Below are 19,893 nucleotides of genomic sequence, written 5' to 3'. Positions count from 1 at the left end.
CAGCTGATGGTGTGTGTGTGTGTGTGTGTGTGTGTGTGTGTGTGTGTGTGTCTGGAGAGGGGTGCTTCTGGCCTAGGCTACCAAAGGCAAGGGAGGGTAATACAGGCTGGCAGCAGCAGTTTTGTCTGTCTGTGGAAACTTCCTAGCCCGCTCTGGGCTGGGATGAGGGCAGGGGCCTGGACTCAGGGGATAGGGAAGCTGGTACTTCGTTATTCCTGGGCTCACCAGGCCTTTGTGTCTCCCCACAGCCCAGCCAGGTGGAGGATGCCCTGTCTGGGGAGGAGGGGGAGGAGGAGGAGACCGAAAAGGAGAAGGAAGCTCCAGCCTCAGTCACAGCTCCTGCTTTTGAAGATCCCACGGAAACCCACCTTGCAGAAGCCAGCCAGGTGCTGGGTGCCTCAGAGATTAAGCAGGTTCGGCCACTACCTGTGATCCAAGGACTTCAGCCCTGAGCTTAAGGGACCCACCCTCCTGCTCTACCCTATCCAGGCTAAGGGCATCCAGAGTCACTCCGGTTCAGTCTCTGGCTCACCATGTTACTGGGGAAATCATTTCTTCACTCGGCCAGGAGGTTACGGAGATAATGAAGGAAGAGAGCCAGTCTTTGGGAACTGAAGCTGAGGCTAGGCAGAGAATGGGGAGAAGGAGAGTGGGGGAGCAGCATCACATTGATTCTCCAGCCTCTAGGAACCAGGGTGACCAAGGGAAGAGGGTCCTAAAGTAGGCGTGGCTTTGAATTCTGCCTCTGCCATTTACTCCCTACGTGAGCTTTGGGCAGGTTGCTTCACCTCTCAAAGTAAAGTGTCCTCACCTGTAAAATGGGAACAATAAGCCTTATCTCCAAAGGCCATCGTGAATAGTCACAGAAGTGCCCTGGACACAGGAAACCACAATCCTCTGAAAAGCACCACGCCTGTGTGAGTGGTGGCGATTCAACTCTAGTCTTTTTGGGATCCCCCCCACCCCACCGCCGGAGCCCAAGGTTCAAACAGGAGAAAGGTGGGAGGGGGAGGAGTCCCCTGCTCACTTCCAGTCCTGTCCCAGCTCAGCCTCCACCTGCCTCGGAGAGTCACTGGACACTCTTGGCGTCTGGCCTTCTGCACGGCGAGGGACGGCTTCAGCCTGCGGAACCTATACCGGCAGATGGAAGGCCACGGTGGGCCGGTGCTGCTGGCACTGAGGGACCAGGATGGGCAGGTGAGCGGGCTGGGCCAAGGCCCCCAACCTGAGGTTCAGGGGCTCCCAACCACCATTGGACTGCCTCAGGGATGAGAGGGAAGAGGTGACCGATCAATTTATCGATAATGGACACTGGTGATGGCACTGACGGCTACCCTGCTCAGTGCCCTCCCCTGACTCATCATTTATAGCCCTCCTCCATCCCTTCTGCACGGGTGTAGTCAGCGCTTTGTGTCTGGTGAGGCACAGCCTCTCCCCTGTCGGTTTCCCTGTGGTGGTTTGGGGGTGCCTGTGATGCTGGAAGCTATTGCAGGTACCAGCAGGGTCCCCTGTGGTGAACAGGCTGGAGCAGAGTGTCCAGACTAAGAACAGACTACAAAGGAGGTAGACTTTCTTCTGAGAAATTAGCCGCTGAAAACCTGGGGGAAAGCAGTGGAACACTGTCAGGTAGAGGGCTGGAAAATGAACCCCTCAGGCAGGAAGGCTCTCAAACTCGGACCAGGGAAGGAGCTGCCCCCTCAAAGTGGAGTCAACCTCAATGATGTGGACAGAGTCACGCTGTCAGAGACCAGCTAATGGGACCTGGCTCACAATCAGGAGAAACAGTTATGAATATCCACTCATCGTTGGAATGAGCAGTGTACAAATTATGAATCTAGGAAAATTGGTGGACTGCATAAAGATCAATAGCCTAGGCATTAGCTGAACTGGACTGGAATTGGCCAGGTTGACTTAGACACTCATTTGGTTTATCATGCCCGAATGACTCATTCAAGAGGCATAACACTGCAGCCATTGTCACAAAGAACATTTCCAGATCTGTCTCGAGATACAATGCTGTTTGTGACGGAATAATGTCTATATGCCTATAAGGAATCCCACTTCATACAACTATTATTCAAATTTACACACCCACCACTAAAGCCAGTCTTGAAGAAATTGAATAATTCTACCAATGCCTTTAGTCTGAAGTTGATCAAACTTGCAATCCAGATGCATTGGCATTAAAAGACTTTTTTAATTAAAAAAAAAAGATGCATTGGCAATTGGAATGAGAAAGTTGGTGACGACCAGCAGTTGTAAAATATGGCATCGGTGACAATCTCTCTTGGAAGATGTGCCGCTACGATGCTCCTTAGAGGCACGTGGGCGCATTGTCAGCAGAGTCCCTCGCAGAGAACATCAGGCTGGGTAGAGGGTCTGTGAAGAAGAGACCATTCACAAAGTGAATTGGCACAGGGGCTGCAGCATTGGGGTCAAAACGTGACATCAATTGCAAGGATGGCACAGACCCGGGCAGTGTTGAGGCCTGTTGTGTGTAGGGCCACGTGAGTCAGAACGTGACATCCACAACATGTGGTGTGATAGAAAGCAGCTTTGGGGATGCTGTGGGTGACACACCTGGACGCTAACTACAAGGTCTGTAGTCAACCCGTGGGAGAAAGAGGAATCTCATCCAGATACTCTTAGAAACCGTTAAGGAGTAGTTCTACCATCCTGTCGGGTCCTCATGAGCTAGAATGGACTTGACAGCATTGGGTTTGGCGTGTGTTTTGGTAAATGTTGGCACAAGTGGTTTGCAATCAGTTGCTAAACTAAAGGTTGAGGTTCCAATCCATCGTTGTTTCTAAGCAGCCCAGATACTTTCCACATCCTTCACCAAGACCATCAATCAAATGCATGACGTCTTCTGTGGTCTCCTTATTCGTCGTCCAGTTTTCACATGCAGAAGAGGTGACTGAAAACACTACGGCTTGAGTCAAGTACACCTTAGTCCTCTAAGTGATCGCTCTGCTCTTGACAATCTTGTGCACATTTCCCCAATGTAAGATGTCATTTGATTTCTTGACTGCCGCTTCCATAAACATGGATTGTGGAGCAATTAAAATGAAATCCTTGACAGCTTCAGTCTTTTCTCCATTAATCAACTGATAAACGGAGTAGGGATGACAACTCAATGGAAAGAAAACTAAAGTCCCCCAACTGGGTGATGTCTTATTGGTCCAGTCTTTGGTTTTCGCCACCAGGGCTTCCAGTCTTTCTGGCTTTCCACAATCAAGTTTGTGTCCTCTGCCTTTGGCAGGTTGTTAATGAACCTTCCTCGAGGTCGTCTTTGTATATTCCAACTTCTCCAACGATTTGCTCAGCATACAGATGGAATAAGTATGGTTAAAGGCGACCACCCTGACACACACTTTCCCTGATATCTGAGCAGGCAGCATTCCCTTGTTCTGTTTGAAAGACTGGCTCTTGATCCTTGTACAGGATTTGCATGAACACAAGGAAGTGCTCTGAAATTTCCATTCTCCAAAATGTTATCCATAGTCTGGTCTGAGCCACACACTCGAATACCTTTGCATATTCAATAAAGCATAAGTAAACATCTTTCTGGTATTCTCTGCTTTCAGCCAAAATTCACCTCACATCAGCAATACTGTCCTTCATTCTTCTAATCCCAACTTGAATGTCTGGCAGCTCCCTATGGATGTACTGCTGCAACTGTTTTTGAATTATCTTCAGCAAAATTATATGTGTATGTGAAATTAATGTTGTTCTATAATTTTTTATAGTGTTCTATAATTTCAGCACTCTATTGCGTCACCTATCTTTGGAATGGGTACAAATATGGATCTCTTCTGGCTGGTTAGTCAGGTCTTCCAAATTCCTTGGCATAGACTAGGGAGTGCTTCCGGGGCTTCATCAGCTTGTTGAAGTATCCCTGCTGGTACTCTCTCAATTCCTGGAGCCGTGGTTTCCATTCATGCCTTCAGTGCAACTTAGACTTCTTCCTTCAATACCACCGGTTCTTCATCATATGCTACTTCTTGAAGTAGTTCAACATTGACTAATAGTGGCTCTGTGTATTCATTCCATATTCTTTTTTAAAAAAAACAAATCACTTTATTGGAGGCTTGTAAAGTTCTTATCACAATCCATACATCCATCTTCTGTGTCAAGCACATTTGTACATATGTTGCCATCATCCTTCTCAAGACATTTGCTTTCTGCTTGAGCCCTTGGTATCAGCTCAGTATCAGTTTCCTCCCCTCCCCGCCTCCCTCCCTGGTGAACCCTATTCCATATTCTTTCGATGCTCCCTGCATCTCTCAATACTTTGGCCATAGAACCCTTCAATATTGTAATTCAAGGTTTGAATTTTTCCTTCAGTTCTTCCAGTTTGTGAAATGCCGAGTAAGTAAATTCTTTTCTTTTGGCTTTATAACTCCAGATTTTGTACATCTCATTACAATACTTGACTCTGTCTTCTGGAACTGCCCTTTGAAACGTTCTGTCCAGCTCTTTGAGTTCTTCAGTTCTTTCACTTGCTTTAGCTACCCTACATTCAAGAGTGAGTTTAAGAGTTTATTCTAAAATTACTTTGGTCTTTTCTTTCCTGACTTTTAATGGCCTTTTGCTTTCTTGATGTATCCCACAATTTGTCAGGTCTTTGGGTATTAGTATTGAATGTGTTCTCTGTCTTCTTGAGATGTTCTAAAAATTAAGGTGGCATATACTCAAGGGCTTATCTGGGCTCTCATGGATTCATTCTCATTTTCTTCAGCTTCAACCTGAACTTGCAGATGAGCACTTGATGAGCATTTGTAGGTCGGGTCCACTGTCACATCCTGGCCTAATTTTGGCTGACAATATTGAAGTTCACCACCATCTCTTCCCATAAATATGGTCAATTTGCTTCCTTTAGATTCCATTTGGTGAGACCTCCATGTATGATGTTGAAAAAGGTGTTTGCAATGAAAAAATCATTGTTGTTAGGTACTGCCGTCCAGTCGGTTCCAACTGACAGGGAGCCTATAGAATGGAACACTGCCTGGTACTGAGCCATCCGGGCAATTGTTCTCATGTTTGAGCCTATTGTTGCAGCCACAGTGTCAAACCATCTTGTTGAGAGCCTTCCTCTTTTTCGATGTGCCTCTACTTTATCAAGCATGATGCTCTTCTCCAGGGGCTGGTCTCTCCTGACCACCTGAGACAAAGTCTAGGCCTCCTGGCCTCTAAGGAGCATTCTGGTTGTGCTTCTTCCAAAACAGACCTGCTCTTGCCAAATTCTATCATGCTATTTCCAGTTTCACTTCTATCACCAACGCCATATTTTCTAACTACTGATACCTTCCTCTCTGTTTCCAACGTTTGCATTCCAATTGATATTGCCAGCCAATAGCAATGCATCTGGATGACATGTTTGGTCAATTTTAGACTGAAGAAGTTGGTAGAATTTTTCCTTTTTTAAACAAGCATTGACAGTATTGGACTTAAAGGTATATCCTAAAATGTCTTTTTTGATCAGGAGTGTGATGCCAGGCCTCTTAACTTGTCCTTGTCAGCATGGTAAATCATGGGCTCGTCTAAGTTAACATGGCCAGTACCAGTCCACCGACACGGACTAATGCCGAGGACCCTGATCTTCATGTGTTCCATTTCACTTTTGACTAATTCCAATTTCCCCAGACTTATACATCATACATTCCATGTTCTGATTATTAATGGATGTTTGCAGCTAACCCTTCTGATTGTGAGTTGTGCCACACCAGCGAATGAAGGTACTTAAACCTTTGCTGCATCTTTATCACTAAGGTTAACTCTACTTTGGGGACGCAGTTCTTCCCCAGTCGTATTTTGAGTGGCTTCCCACTACTATTCAGAAGGTTTTCAGTGGCTAATTTTGCAGAAGTGGAATAGCTCTTCCATCTTTCTTCTCTGCTCTTGGTCTGGAAGCTCTGAAACCTGCTGGTATTTCGCCATGAGTAAGCGGTGGCATAGATTCTAGCATCACTGTGACACTCAAGCCACCAATGTTCCACAAACTGGCAGATAAGTGGTAGGACCATAGCTATTGAAAATGTTTTGTTTTTAAAGTGGGATATAAAAATACTATCTGGATAACTAGAGAACGTGGAATATGAATTAGAGACTCGATAATGTCACAGGATTACTGTTAATTTTCTTAGGCGTGTCTATCGTGTGGTGGTGATTTAGGAAGAATCCTCATTCTTGGGCACTGAACTATTTAAGGGCAAAGGATCATAATGTTTGCAATTTACTATTTTTGCCAGCAGTTTCATTGCATATGAGGGGGTACCCCCCAAAAAGAATAAACGGTAAAAAGCTCCATTGGGCAAAGCTTTCATAGTACATTTTTCCAGCTAGGCAAACAGCAACTTGCTCTGAATTAGTGCATCCAGTGGTGTCACCTGGGAAGGTTCTCTCTGGTCATAGTGAATTTTTTCATAAAAACAGTTATGCTCGAACCTCGGGTTTTTTTTTTAATAAATCATTTTATTGGGGGCTCTTACAGCTCTTATAACAACCTATATATCAATTGTATCAAACACATTTGTACATATGTTACTATCATCATTTTCAAAACATTTTCTTTCTACTTGAGCCCTTGGTATCAGCTCATCTTTTTTCCCCTTCCTCCCCCACCCTTGTGACCCCTTGATAAATAACAAATTATTATTATTTTCATAAATGACACCATCTACTGTTACCCTTCACCCATGTTTCTGTTGTTTGGCCCGAAGGGTGGGGTTAATATGCCAATCACTGCGATTAATTCCCCCCTCCCCCTTTCTGCCCCCACCTTCTCCCTACCCTCAGGGTATCGCTACCCCCATTATTGATCCCAAGGGATTTATCTGTCCTGGATTCTGTATATTGTGAGCTCTTATCTGTACCAGTAAACATGCTCTGTTCTAGTTGGATTTGTAAGGTAGAAAGAACTGGGGTCATGGTAGTGGGGGTGGAGGAAGCATTAAAGAACTAGAGGGATGTTGCATGTTTTGACGGTGCTATACTGCACCCTGGCTGGCTTGTCCCTTCTTTGGGTCGCTTCTGTGAGGGAATGTCCAATTATCTACAGGTGGGCTTTGGGTCTCGACTCTGACCCCCCTCGTGTGTATTGATATGATTGTTTTGGGTCTTCTGATGCCTGATACCTAAACCCATCAACACCTCATGATCACACAAGCTGGTGTATGTGCTTCTCCCATGTGGGTTTTGTTGCTGCCCTGCTAGAAGGCCACTTGTTTAACTTCAAGCCTTTAAGACCCCAGATACTATATTTTCTAATAGCCAGTACCATCAGCTTTCTTCGCCCCATTTGCTTATGCACCCATTTTGTCTTCAGCAATCATGTTGGGAAAGTATCACAGAATGCCAGGTCATTAGAATAAAACGTTCTTGTGTTGAGGGAGGACTTAAGTAGATACCCAATGTCCGTCTGCTACCTTGATACTTAATATATAAATATTTTTACATAGACCTATATCCCTATCATTATAAAGTAATATATTTACATATGTTCATGCCTGTATTAGACCTCTATAAATGTCTTTTGCCTTCTAGTTCTTTCTTCTATTTCCTTTTACTTTCCTCCTGACCCACTATCATGTTGAACCTTCATTTGGTTCTCAGTAATTCCCCTGAGCTACAATGCACTTGATCAAACCCCACCAGGCAACAAGAGATTTTTAGATCTCTTGTTCCCTTGTTCCTGGGTTTGTTGGGTAGCCCCTATCTTTCACCCACCTCCCCCTCTACCCTGTCCCCCTGGAAATGTTGGTCCCGTTGTTTTCTCCTTGCAATTGTTTATTTTACCTATCTTATATAGACATCAAGACAAGTTCTACATCATCACAATCAGGTTTAGATCATTTTCTTCATTCTTATACTCTATTAGCTCTCCATTTCCCCAGGCCTGCCCCGCCGTACACCCAAGGAGCCATTAATCCAGTTACCATATCTCTAGATTTACCTATTCTGGATTTCATATATAGAAAAACATTAAAAGAAAAACAAATGAATGAACAAAACTAACAAGAATAACAAAGTAAAACAGAGAAAAAACCTCAATCAAAAAGAAAGCAGAAAATATTAAAAACTAGAACAAAGTTAAATGGATCAGAGGGGGAACAAATGATGGGGTGCTAAAGTTAGACCTAGCTGCATTCACAACAGTCCACTTTGCAGTGCATTCTGCACGTTAGCAAGGCTAGTCACATCCCTGGTCCACGGTCACAGGGGATTCACCAGGAGCTTACTCCATGTGTATTCCCCCTTCCCTTTTTTTTTTTTTAAACTGAAACAACTTTAAAATGGGTCATAAGGAACATCAGATATGTGTTAGGCAGGGTTCACTAGAGAAACAAAACTATATAGGTTTATAGAGGGAGAAGGAGTGTAACAGCTAATTAGTCCACACAGTAGTACAGAGGGCCCAATTCAACTCATGTTCATGGAACAGTTAATATACTGGAAGTCCTTTGACCCATGTGGGCTGCTGGGTCCAAGATCAAGGAAGCGGACAGAGGAGTACTCTTCAGGCAAGGCAGGTAGAGTCTGCCCACAGGCAGCAAACAGCAGGGCCGGTCAGTAGCTCGGGAGCTTAGCGAAGCAGGCCCAGATGGGATATTTAACAATGCAAGGCGACAGCATCCACCAGCCTCAAGCTCAAACAACGTACACAACAGCAGCTTGGCAAAGCAGGTCTTGAGGGAGCCTCAAGCTGTAGAGACAAGACCCGTGATCCACAAATTGGCTTGGCCCACAGGTGGTGTAGCACACAGGTTGAGGGAGAGCACTAGCTAAAGCAGCAGCACGCTGGTCCAATCACTAGAGAGCACGAGACAGGAGCAGGCCTTGCAGAGCAATTTCTCTCAAACTGCGACCTGATTAATCCCAAATGTTCCTATTGGCCAGGTTGGCACAATAAACCTATCACAAGATGACATTGCATTTTGACCTATGACTGAGATACTCCCCTTTACAATGTTCTCTGTCTGATAACAGCTGTTCACATCCCTCAACTGTGATCAGAGGGGATTCATCAGAAGCTTAATCCACATGTGAACCCTGTAAATGGATTTTGATCTTCCCTGCCATCCATAGCCTTCTGGAAACCAGGTGTTCACAATTTCAACTCTGATCCCATTTTGTCCTTTAGATTTGGATTGTATTATTTACAATCCTTGGATCACACAGGCTGGTGTGCTTCTTCCTTGTGGACTTAGTTGATACCTCACTTAGATGGTTGCTTATTTCAAAACAAGCCTTTAAGATTCCAGACACTTTTGAGAAACGACGTACAAATGCGCTTTACACAATTGATGTGTGTATGGATTGGGATAACAGTTGTATGAGCCCCTAATAAAATGTTAAAAAAAAAAAAAAGATTCCAGACACATTCTTTCTGATAGCTGGGCACCATCTAGTTTCTTCACCGCACTTTGCTATAGTACCCATATCTTCAGTGATCTCTTAATGAAGGTGAGTATCAAACAGGGCCATATGATAAGAACTAATTATTCTTCAGTTAGGGCTAGAATTAAGTGCAAGCCCCAAATCCATCCATACATCCATCTATCATCTATGGTTTATATGTGTGTTCTGGTCCACCTGGACCCATCATTGTCATTTTATGTTAGAGAATATTATCAATCAATTCACCGGGGCATACTTCCATTGCAATCAAGTCAGTGCTGACTCAACTTGACCCTATAACGTAAGGTAGAAATGCCCCCGGAATTTACTTTTAAGTGGGTCAGAAAAATTTATAACAAGTGAGATAAAACAAGTATTAAACCTAGCTGAAAGGCATCTGTACCTTGCTTTTAATTTTTCTGTATGCTTGAAATTGTCATAATTAATAAATGAGGGCAAAATACTTTCCAAAACAGATACAAACTCTCAGTTTTAAATAATGAGCTCTGTACACCAGTAAAAAACAAATACTGAGTGAACAGTCTTGGAAACTCCCAGAGGCAGTTCCACCCTGTCCTAGAGGGTCACCGGTCAACCTCAACTCCATGGCAGTGAGGTTGGTTTGTCTTTGCCCAGGCTTCCCAGGTAGGGTCCCAGGAGGCTAAGGTCACACACCAAGTCAAGAGTGTGGAGGTTGCCTGAGCAACGTTCCAGCTCCCTTTGACCGCAGACCCGAGCTCTTCTGTTTTCCAGATGTTCGGGGCCTTCTCCTCCTCGGCTCTCCGACTGAGCAAAGGCTTCTACGGCACCGGCGAGATGTTCCTCTTCTCCTTCTCCCCAGAGCTGAAGGTAACTGGACGAGAATGGAGCCCATGGTAGGACGATGCTCCAGGGCTCCCAGGGGCCCCAGCCTCATCCACCCCCCTCCCACGCTGGACTGCCTGGCATCCTGCTATCTTTCACAGAGGGCATGAAGCAGGGTCTGCCCTGGGCATCCTCACTCATAAAGAAAGAAAAAAAGAAAGAAAGAACAGGTGCGGGGTGGTGGTGCTCAGGGGAGTGAGTGGTATTGCTTACCTGACACAAGCTATAAGGACAAAGGGCACAGAATGGTAAACCTAAGGGACTGATGGTGAGAACAGGAACCAGCCTAGGCCTGCTGTCTTTGGTATTTGAATGGCACCTGGGCTGAAATCAGTAGCTTAGCGTGAGCTGGATCAGGGGTGTGAAGGCTCCCGGGGAGAGCAGGTCTGTCTGCTGAATAGAACAGTCCTCTCAGGAGGAGGAAGGAAGCTCAGCAGAGAAACAGAAGAACAGGGAGGCAGTGGACTCAGAGGTCATGGCTCGGAAGACAAGCCCGTAGCTGTGGTTGGATGCTTCTCTCCAGCGACGCTTGGCTCCGTAGGGGCAAGCCTGGTGAAAGGGCATGAGAGGGTCGTCTCAGACCGTGGTTTTGCCAAGCTGGATTCACAGAAGGGGAGGGAGTTACGGTCCTGGTAAGGGAGTGAAAATACAACATAGACCACGGAACTTAGACTTGCCAAGGAGGGCGGGGAAGGCAGAGGGACTTGGAGGCTAATGAGACGAAGGTGGGCTCAGCGGATGGGAGGTCTCCTGGAGGGGAAAGTGTTCCGTGGCAAAGTTCAGTAGTGTGTTGGAAGACAGAGGGAGGGGCATTGGAAATCGTCTGGGGAGGGGGTTGCCATCACTGAGGACAAGCTCCAGGCCATGACCCTGGGAGGCAGGGTCAGCATCACTGGCCATGCGAGGACAAGGAGCGGAGCGGGGCATGAACTCTCTCCTCCAAGTGTTCACAATCAGTGACACACACCATCTGAATGCGTGTGAGGGCGGGGATGGAATGCTCCATGGTTGAATGAGGCTTGAGAGTAATGAATGCCACTGACAATCGACAAGTCTGGGGGGAGGGAAAAACAAAACACACACACGTCCACCCAAGCACTGCCTTGAGTGCATCCAAAAGCCAAAAGAAATCTGCCCTGTGCTCCTGCGGGGGGTGGAAATGGAGTGGGTAAGTAAGAAGAGATTAGAGTCTCCTCCCTGCGGTGACCTGCAAATTCGCGGTGAATAAGACTTGCCCTGAGGGTGAAGATGAAAGCGGTGCTTGATTAGCCCCGAGCAAGTCCCCTGCTCTCCTGTAGCGAGGCTTTAAGAGGTCCTGAATGGGTCTATGCAAACCCGGAGCTTCCATAGTGGGTGGATTAGGAACAGCGTGGAACTGCTCCCTAGGGTTTCTGGTGCTATAAGCTTTACAGGGGTCTTTGTTTTCCTCACGGAGCCATTGCTGGGAGTGGAGTGCGCGGTCACTACACCACCAAGGCTCCCTAAGACAATGAAAAGTTGGGTGGGTGTTGGTAATCCAGAGCGCAAGACTGATTAATAACACAGGGGTGACTGGGAGATGATGAGAGGAGGTGACAGGGCAAAGTGTGGCTGGTCAAATCAGATAGCATGAGCTTCTAAGGAGGTAGGATTTTTGAGGGAGGAGGAATAGAAGTAGCTCCCAACATCTCTCATGCAAACGTTTTTCCACCTCTGGGCTGTTTAGTGAATAAAGCTACTAAGTATTAAGTCAGCGGTTCTCAACCTGTGCCGCGACCCCTTTGGGGAGGGTCGAATGACCCTTTCATGGGGGTCGCCTAAGACCATTGGAAAGCACATAAATATTTCACAATATAAAATTACATATTGTTTTGTGATGAATCACTATGCTTTAATGGTGTTCAATTGGTAACAATGAAAATACATCCTGCCTCTCAGATATTTACATGACGATTCATAACAGTAGCAAAATGAACAGGGATGAAGTAGCAATGACAGTAATGTTATGGTTGGGAGTCACCACAACATGAGGAACTGTAAGGAAGGGCCGTGGCATCAGGAAGGTGGAGAACCACTACATTAAGTGGTTGGCCTGGAGCCTACTGCTTCTGTGAAACAATCATCGCTTCTTTGCTTGGGGGACAGCGGATTTTTGCTAAAGGTGATGTGACATTTTAGAAATAGTGTTGATGGTTGTACAGCACGACGGACCCAGTGACTGTCACTGAATTGCCCAAACAGAAAAGGCAAACGAGCTTCATCCGCAGGTGTCTGTATATATTTACCACAGCCAGCTAGCTGCCTGCCAGGAGCTGCTGTGATCATTTGCAAAGTAGTCCGTGTAAGCATTACAAAAGCCCCATTGGGTACTTCCTAGGTGTTAGATTCCTCTCCATCTTCCAGAGGAGGAGACAGTCCCAGAGAATTCGGCTGAGTAACTTGCTGAAGCCAGTGATGAGGGTGAGAGGTGGTATAGGTCGTCTAGGCCCTTAGCCACAGAAGGACACCACCTCTCTGAAATACAGAGCTTCCCTGCCTTGAGATGCTCCCAGGCTGGGGGAGTGGGCGATGAGCCCTGTGAAAGATCACAGAGGGATCTAGAAGCCTCAGAAGGGGTATCCATACTGGATGGAGGTTAGGAGGCCATGGGAGACTTCCTGGAGGAGCAGGTTCTTGTGCTGTCCTCACGGACAAATAGGTGAGCACCAGGTGATAAAGGGCACACAGAGGCGTCTTCCTACTGCGCAGGCACAGAAGTTGGAGAGAACAGGCACCTGGAGGAAGGCCAGGTAGGGCGTGGAGAGGTGAGGATCAGCGTGTGAGAGAGGGTATGTCCTTTTGCGTTGGGACCACGTGCCCGTGAGAAGCATCTCTGTTCAATGGGTGAAGAATGAGTTCCAAGGCCCTTGATTTGCATTTAGAGACCTCCTCTCTAATTGACATGAACCCGCAGACCAAGGAAGCTACTGATCACCCCCAAGTAAGTGTACGGCCATCTGTTCTCATAAGGAGGATATCACAGGCGTCCTGGATTCCTTTGTTGATAGGAAAACACACCATCACTGTTACATCGCCTCCAGGAGCCAGCCTGATAATCCTATCAGGAGATAGAGACTCAAAATCTAAACGCGCGACAGCTGCAGTCAATCCAGACTCACAGCGACCCCACAGGATGGAACAGAACGGCCTCTGTGGGTTTCCAAGGAGTAGAAAGCCTCACCTTTCTCCCTCACGGGCCTGCTGGTTTCCCACTGTTGGTTATGCTAGGAGCTCAAGTGTCAAACCCTGTGTCACCAGGGCTCCTGAGGAAGCAGGAGAGGAGTCCTTCACGGTGAATCACTGCTGGGGACTAGTCATCACCACCGACTTCCTCCGTTCACCAGCCCCGAGTTCTCAACAACCCGCTGCAGACTCCACTGCAACTTCCTCCTGGAACGTGCACTGAAGGGTCCTGGGGCTCCAGTCTCCTCTCTAAGCACCCTCGCTTCTCCAGGCCACCCGTGTGCTGATGTTTCTGAACTGCTGCTCAGCGTCTCCACGTGGGTCTCAGACCAAACATCCGAACGGAGCGCCTGGTGTGCCTCTGCAAAACCTGCTCCTCCCGCCTGGCGCTGCCTGCCTTCCACGACCCTAATGCTGAGACCCAACATCTTGGGAGTACTCCTGCACGGAATGTCGCAGCTGTCACATCTGAATCGTCAGCCAACCCTGCGGCCCATGCCTTCTCTCCCCTTCTATCTCTGCCACCCTCATTCAAGCCACCACCATTCCTAGCCGTGTCCTTGCTACAGCCTCCTAACAGATCCTCCTGCCTCGGCCCTCAGTCCTCCACTGCAGCCGCACTGAGCTTTTCAAAGGGGAACGCTGATCACACCGCTGCTCTGCCCCACACTGTCCTTTCTCACTCAGAGAAAAGACAAAGTTCTCACAATGACCTGTAAGTCCCAGTCCCCTCGGTCCCCTCTCTGATGTCGTATCTTGCTACTTTCCCCTTTACCTCATTTTGTTTCAGCCACCTTGGCCTCCTGGCTGGTCCTCAAACATGTTCCTACCACAGGACATTTGCACTCACTGGTCTACTTAGCATGTCCTTCCACGGGGTTCAAGATGCTGTCCAAATGCTACTTGCCATCTCAGTGAGACCTTCCTGATGACCAGATTTAAAATGACAATATCCCACACTCTGGAAATCCTCTTGCCTCTCTCTGCTTCATTTTTCTCCTTGGCATTTATCATCACTGGAGTCCTGGTGACGTAGTGGTTATGAATTGGGCTGCAATCGGCAAGGTCAGCAGTTTGAAACCACCCGCCACTCCACAGGAGTAAGATGGGCCTTTCTATTCCTGTCAAAAGTTCCATCTCAGAAACCTACGGTGCAGGTCTACCCTGTCCTACAGAGGCGCTACGAGCCGGCATCGGCTTCGATTCAACAGCAGTGAGTGAGTTTAAAACCCCCAAACAGAGCTGTTCCCGTGGAGTAGATTCTGACTCACAGCAATCCCATGTCACCGAGTCAAACTGTCCAGTAGGGTTACTTGTTATTGGAAATGTACAGGGGAAACATACATCAATCCAACCATTTCTACACCTTTATAATTCAGTGACATTGATGCTGTTCTTCCAGTTGTGCACCCATTCTTACCCTCCTTTTCGGAGTTGTCCCACTGCTCCCTAAGAAGATTAAGAAGATATTTTTGGTTTACATTTGGAAGAGAATCTCAAGGCATTCGTTTCAGGGATTCATCCAGCATCCAGGAACCTGGAGTCTGAGAATTTGAAATTCTGCCAGCATTTCCCCACATTTGATCAGGATTTGTCTATGGAATATTCAATCCAAGGGCATGAACGTGGTCTTAGTTTCTTCTTCTGAATGCTTACAAACCACCCAGTTTGTAGGGCACGTGCCTTTTCCCCCTTCCATTTTATTAGGAGCTTCCACAGCTATCATAACATTCCACAGTTCAATCACATCAAGGGGTATTATACAATTGCCACCACAATCAGTATCAAACCTTTTTTTTCTTCTTGAACTCCTTGATCTCAGCTCCCCTTTGTCCCCTTCCTCATCCACCTTACTGCCCCCAATGAATCCTTATTCTTTTTTTTTATAATAGTTTTTTCTTCCATATTCACACAATCCAGTATATCCATTCCCATACAACTCTGTTGTTCGACGTCATCGAGTGGGGTTGTACAGTCATCCATGCTATCAGCTCTCCACCCCCTTTTCCTGTACCCTCAGGAAATCATTACTCCTAGTACTGTTTCTGAAGGGTTATCTATCTTGACTTTCATGTACCGAGCGATCTTAAATATACAAATAAACATACGCAAATCTAACATGATTAATGAGGTAAAACAAATAAAAAGCAATAGTAAGGGGAAGAAATGTTAAAGAACTAGAGGATAGTTATGTAGTTCATCGGTGCCATACCATACCCTGGATTTATCATCCCTTCCATGTGGCCCTTCTGATAGGGGTTGTCCAATTATCCTACAGGTGGGTATTGGGTCTCCATGACATCCACACCCCTTCACATCGATTTGGTTGCTTGTTTTTGAACTTCTTATACCTCTTCCCATCGACATATGATCGCACAGGCTGGTGTTCCTCTTCCATGTTGGCTTTCTTTATACCCTGCTAGATGGCTGCTTGCTTAACTAAGAGGCTTTAAGACCCCAGACACTATTTCTTTTAATAGCCAGGCACCATCAGCTTTCTTCACCACATTTGCATCTGCACCCATTTTGTCTTCAGCGATTGTCAGGAAGGTGAGCATCACAGAATGCTGGATTGTTAGAACAAAGTGTTCTTGTGTTGAGGTAAGATTTAAGTAGAGGGTAGGGCATGTTTCTGGATGAAAGTAAAGAAAGACCGAATGGCTCTGTCTTCTCATGGTCACCTGTTAACATGACCTCAACTCTTCTGAGCCCAGAACGTCAAAAGAAAATTGTTGTTTTTGTTGCTGAGAACATGCACAGCAAAATCACATATCAATTCAAGTGTTTGTTTATACAAGAGGACTCCCAAAATCTGTGGGAAAATGAAGTTAGAAGATAATGGGATATTCTCACAAACTTTTTCTGTGGAACCCCGCATAGAGCTCACTGACATCAATTGTTTACCTTTAACTGTGGAACCATTTTCATCTTTTACTTAAGTTGCCTCTTCTGCACTAGCAATCGCACAGCCGCTTAAATGTTGTATCTTTCAAGTTGCTGTGGTAAATTTGATCCCCACAAAGATGTATCCTAAAAGAGCCTAATACTCAAGGAAGACATTCTTCACTAGTTAAACTACTGTTTGGTTTTAAGAGGACTTCAGGGGTTGTTTTTGGGTTAATATTTAAAGAGAATCATAGGGCAATATTTCCATGGCTTCATCCAGCCTCCATGGCTCCAGAGACTATGGGTTAATGATGGACAGTTTTACTGGTCAATCTAAATGATCATTTATTTTAAAAGATTTCAGGGAATATTTTTGGTTTACGATATAAAGAAAATCTGGTAGGCTCCATAAAATACAGAGGTCAGGAGATGTTTAACTTCAGGCCTCTGTTCCCCCCCTTTTGACTGGGATTCTTCTATAGACTCTTTGATCACGTATTCCATAATGGTAGCTGGGCACCATCCAGATCTTCTGGTCTCCTGACAAAGGAGACACCGGTTCATGGAGGCAAGTAGCAGACGCACTGACACAGTGACTACTCCAATGGCTGACAGGCCCTGCAGCATTCAGTTCTGTTAAACATAAAGTTGCCATGAATCAAGTCACAGGCATCTAACCACATTCCTGACTCTCCTTCTGTTGCTCCAGAGTGCTGGGAGTGGCCCCTTGCAAGTTTTTAGAACTCAGGAAGTAGAAGCAAAAAGAAACCCAAACTCACTGCCACTGAGTTGATTTTGACTTACCGTGGCCCGATAGGGCATGGAAGAAATGCCCTATGGCTTTCGGAGACTAGAACTCATTACACTTGCTGATAAAGATCAAGGATTGCAGCCTTCAGTATGATTACAACTCACTGTAAAGAAAACCCAAATCCTCCCAACTGGGACAGCAGGTAACATCAGTGATGGATGGAGAAAAGATGGAAGTTGTCAAAGATTTCCTCTTGGTTGGATCCACATTCAATGCTCACGGAAGTAGCCATCAGCAGATCAAATGATACCTTGCATTGGGTAAATCTGCTGCACAAGACCTCTTTAAAATGTTGAGAAGCTAACAAACTCAGGGAGAAGGGAACAACAAGAGATCTAAAATTGATGGCAAGGAGGGGATACAATGCCTGGTAGGGTTTGGTCAAGTGCAATGTATCCAAGAGGAATTACCGAGAGCCAAATGGAGGGTGAGCATGATAGTAGGACTGGAGGAAGGTGAAAGGAAATAGAGAAAAGAAGTAGGCGGCAAGAGCTATTTATAGAGGTATAGCTATAGGCATGTATATATGTAAATATATTAATTTATAATGAAATGCAGCGAGGCCAATATACATATATTTATATGTTAAATATTAAGGTAGCAGATGGACTTTGGGCCTCTAATCAAGGCCTTCCTAAACACAAGAACACTTTGTTCTAATAACCTGACACTCTTTGATACTCACCTTCCCAACATGCACGATCGATGAAGACAAAATGGGTGAATAAGCAAATGTGGTGAAGAAAGTGGATGGTGCCTGGTTATCAAAAGATATAGTATTTGGGGTCTTAAAGGCTTGAAGTTAAACAAGCAGCCATCTAGCAGGGAAGCAAATAAGCCCATATGGAAGAAGCACACCAGCCTGTGTGATCATGAGGTGTCAACAGGATCAAAGCAAAAGATCCAAAACATAATTCTATCTACATGAAAGAGGGGGCTTGGAATGGAGACCCAAAGCCAATCTGTTGACAATTGGACATCCTCGCACAGAAGGGTTAAACGGAAGGGATGATTCAACAAGGGTGCAGTATAGCACTGATGAAACACACAACATTCCTCTAGTTCCTGAATGCTTCTTCCCCTCACTATCATTACCCAGTTCTACCTTACAAATCTGGCTGGACAGGAGAACACACATTGGTACAGATAAGAGCTTTCAACACATGGAATTCAGGACAGATAAAACCCTCAGGAACAGTAGTGGGAGTAGTGATATCATGAGGGTAGGGAAATGGTGGGGGGGTGTGTGGAAGAAGGAGAAAGGGGGAACCCATCACAAGGTTGATATATAACCCACCCTCCAGGGGGATGAATAACAGAAATGTGGGTGAAGGGAGACATTGGACAGTGTAAGATAGAAAATAATAATATAATTGATAAGGATTTATAAGGCTAGGAGGGTGGGAGAGGGAGGGGAAAAAAGAGGAGCTGATACCAAGGGCTCAAGTAGAAAGAAAATGTTTTGGAAATGTTGATGGCAACATATGTACAAATGTGCTTGATACAATTGAATGATGTATTGTTATAAGATGTGCCAGCGCTCCCCCCAATAAAATGATTAATAAAAATCACAAACATTTTTTAAGTGTTGAAAAGCAAGGATGTTGCTTTGAGAATTAAGGTGCGCCCGACCCAAGCCGTAGGACTTTCAATTGCCTCCTATGCATGAACGTGGGCCACTGAATAAGGGAGACTGAAGAAGAACCGATGCATTTGAATGATGGTACAGGAGAACGGTATTGAAAATACCATGGACTGCCCAAAGAACAAACAGACCTGTCTTGGAAGAAGTGCAGCCAGAATGCTCCTCAGACGCAAGAGCCATCTCACATACTTTGGACATGTTCTCCTGGGAAAGACATCGTGCTTTGGAGGGGAGAGGGGCAGTGAAAAAGAAGAAGGCCCTGGAAGATGGGCTGGCACAGTGGCTGCAGCCATGGGCTCGGACGTAAGAGCCATTGTGAGGACAGTGCAGGACTGGGCGGTGTCTCGCTCCGTTTGCACAGGGTCACTATGACTCAGAACTGGCTTGATACCTAGAAACAACAATTATTTATGAGAGGCAGAAAGCTTATCTTTCTCCCAAGGAGTGGCTGGTGGTTTCAAACGGCTGACCTTGCAGTTAGCAGCCCAACCCATATCCCACTTCTCCACCAGGCCTTGCTTCTTCAGGAAGTAGAACAGAAGCAGTAAACACATTCTTAGGCCAATTAAGTGGGATTTCCCATAGAACCATCATTTTAAACCTCCAAACCCAGGAACCGAATCCCATGAAGTATTTGGTTGTACACAAGCAGCTTCAGCAGCTACTCTGTTTTGGTGTTGTAAGCAGATCTATCACATGACTTTTGCTAGTTCAACTTCTTATAGGTGGACAATTTATCAATCAGCTGTGCAAATTTACCCTAAATCAATGCAAATTTCCCATCACCTTAAACCTCAAGTTAGTATTCTGTTAGCAGTAATTTTCGCTCCCCTCCTTACTTCTCTCTGGTAATTCTAACAAATGTAGAGACTATGGCTCTGTGTTAGTTACATAATCTGTTGTCAATCTGAGACTTACGAGGGAAGGGGTGGAGTTTAGCCTGTCAATCAGTTTAGCTTGATGACCTCATTTGGAGGTGCTAAGGTGATAAATAGCTCGCTGGAGGCGGGACACATGCTCACTCCCTGTGAGACATTCCTGTTGAGGAGACACATGTAGCTACGCTAGAGTCCTGGAGCTGAAGTCC

The 19,893-nt window shown here is 45.8% G+C and overlaps 1 protein-coding gene across 1 annotated transcript in view; it reads left to right on the top strand.

Annotated features, from left to right (window-relative positions):
* TLDC2 (TBC/LysM-associated domain containing 2) overlaps window positions 1–19,893 on the top strand; it is a 28,585-nt gene that overhangs the window by 3,633 nt on the left and 5,059 nt on the right. The window contains exons 3-5 of the mRNA XM_045295515.1: window positions 249–413; window positions 1,045–1,197; window positions 10,153–10,248. Of these exons, the coding sequence (XP_045151450.1) occupies window positions 249–413; window positions 1,045–1,197; window positions 10,153–10,248 (414 nt within the window). The remainder of the gene's footprint in view (window positions 1–248; window positions 414–1,044; window positions 1,198–10,152; window positions 10,249–19,893) is intronic.

Source organism: Echinops telfairi, unplaced genomic scaffold, assembly GCF_000313985.2.
Source record: "Echinops telfairi isolate 266 unplaced genomic scaffold, ASM31398v2 ScPeMD7_5592;HRSCAF=6446, whole genome shotgun sequence".
Lineage (NCBI taxonomy): Eukaryota > Metazoa > Chordata > Mammalia > Afrosoricida > Tenrecidae > Echinops > Echinops telfairi.
Note: the sequence above shows the minus strand (reverse complement) of the source record. Positions and strands in the feature narration are given on the sequence as shown.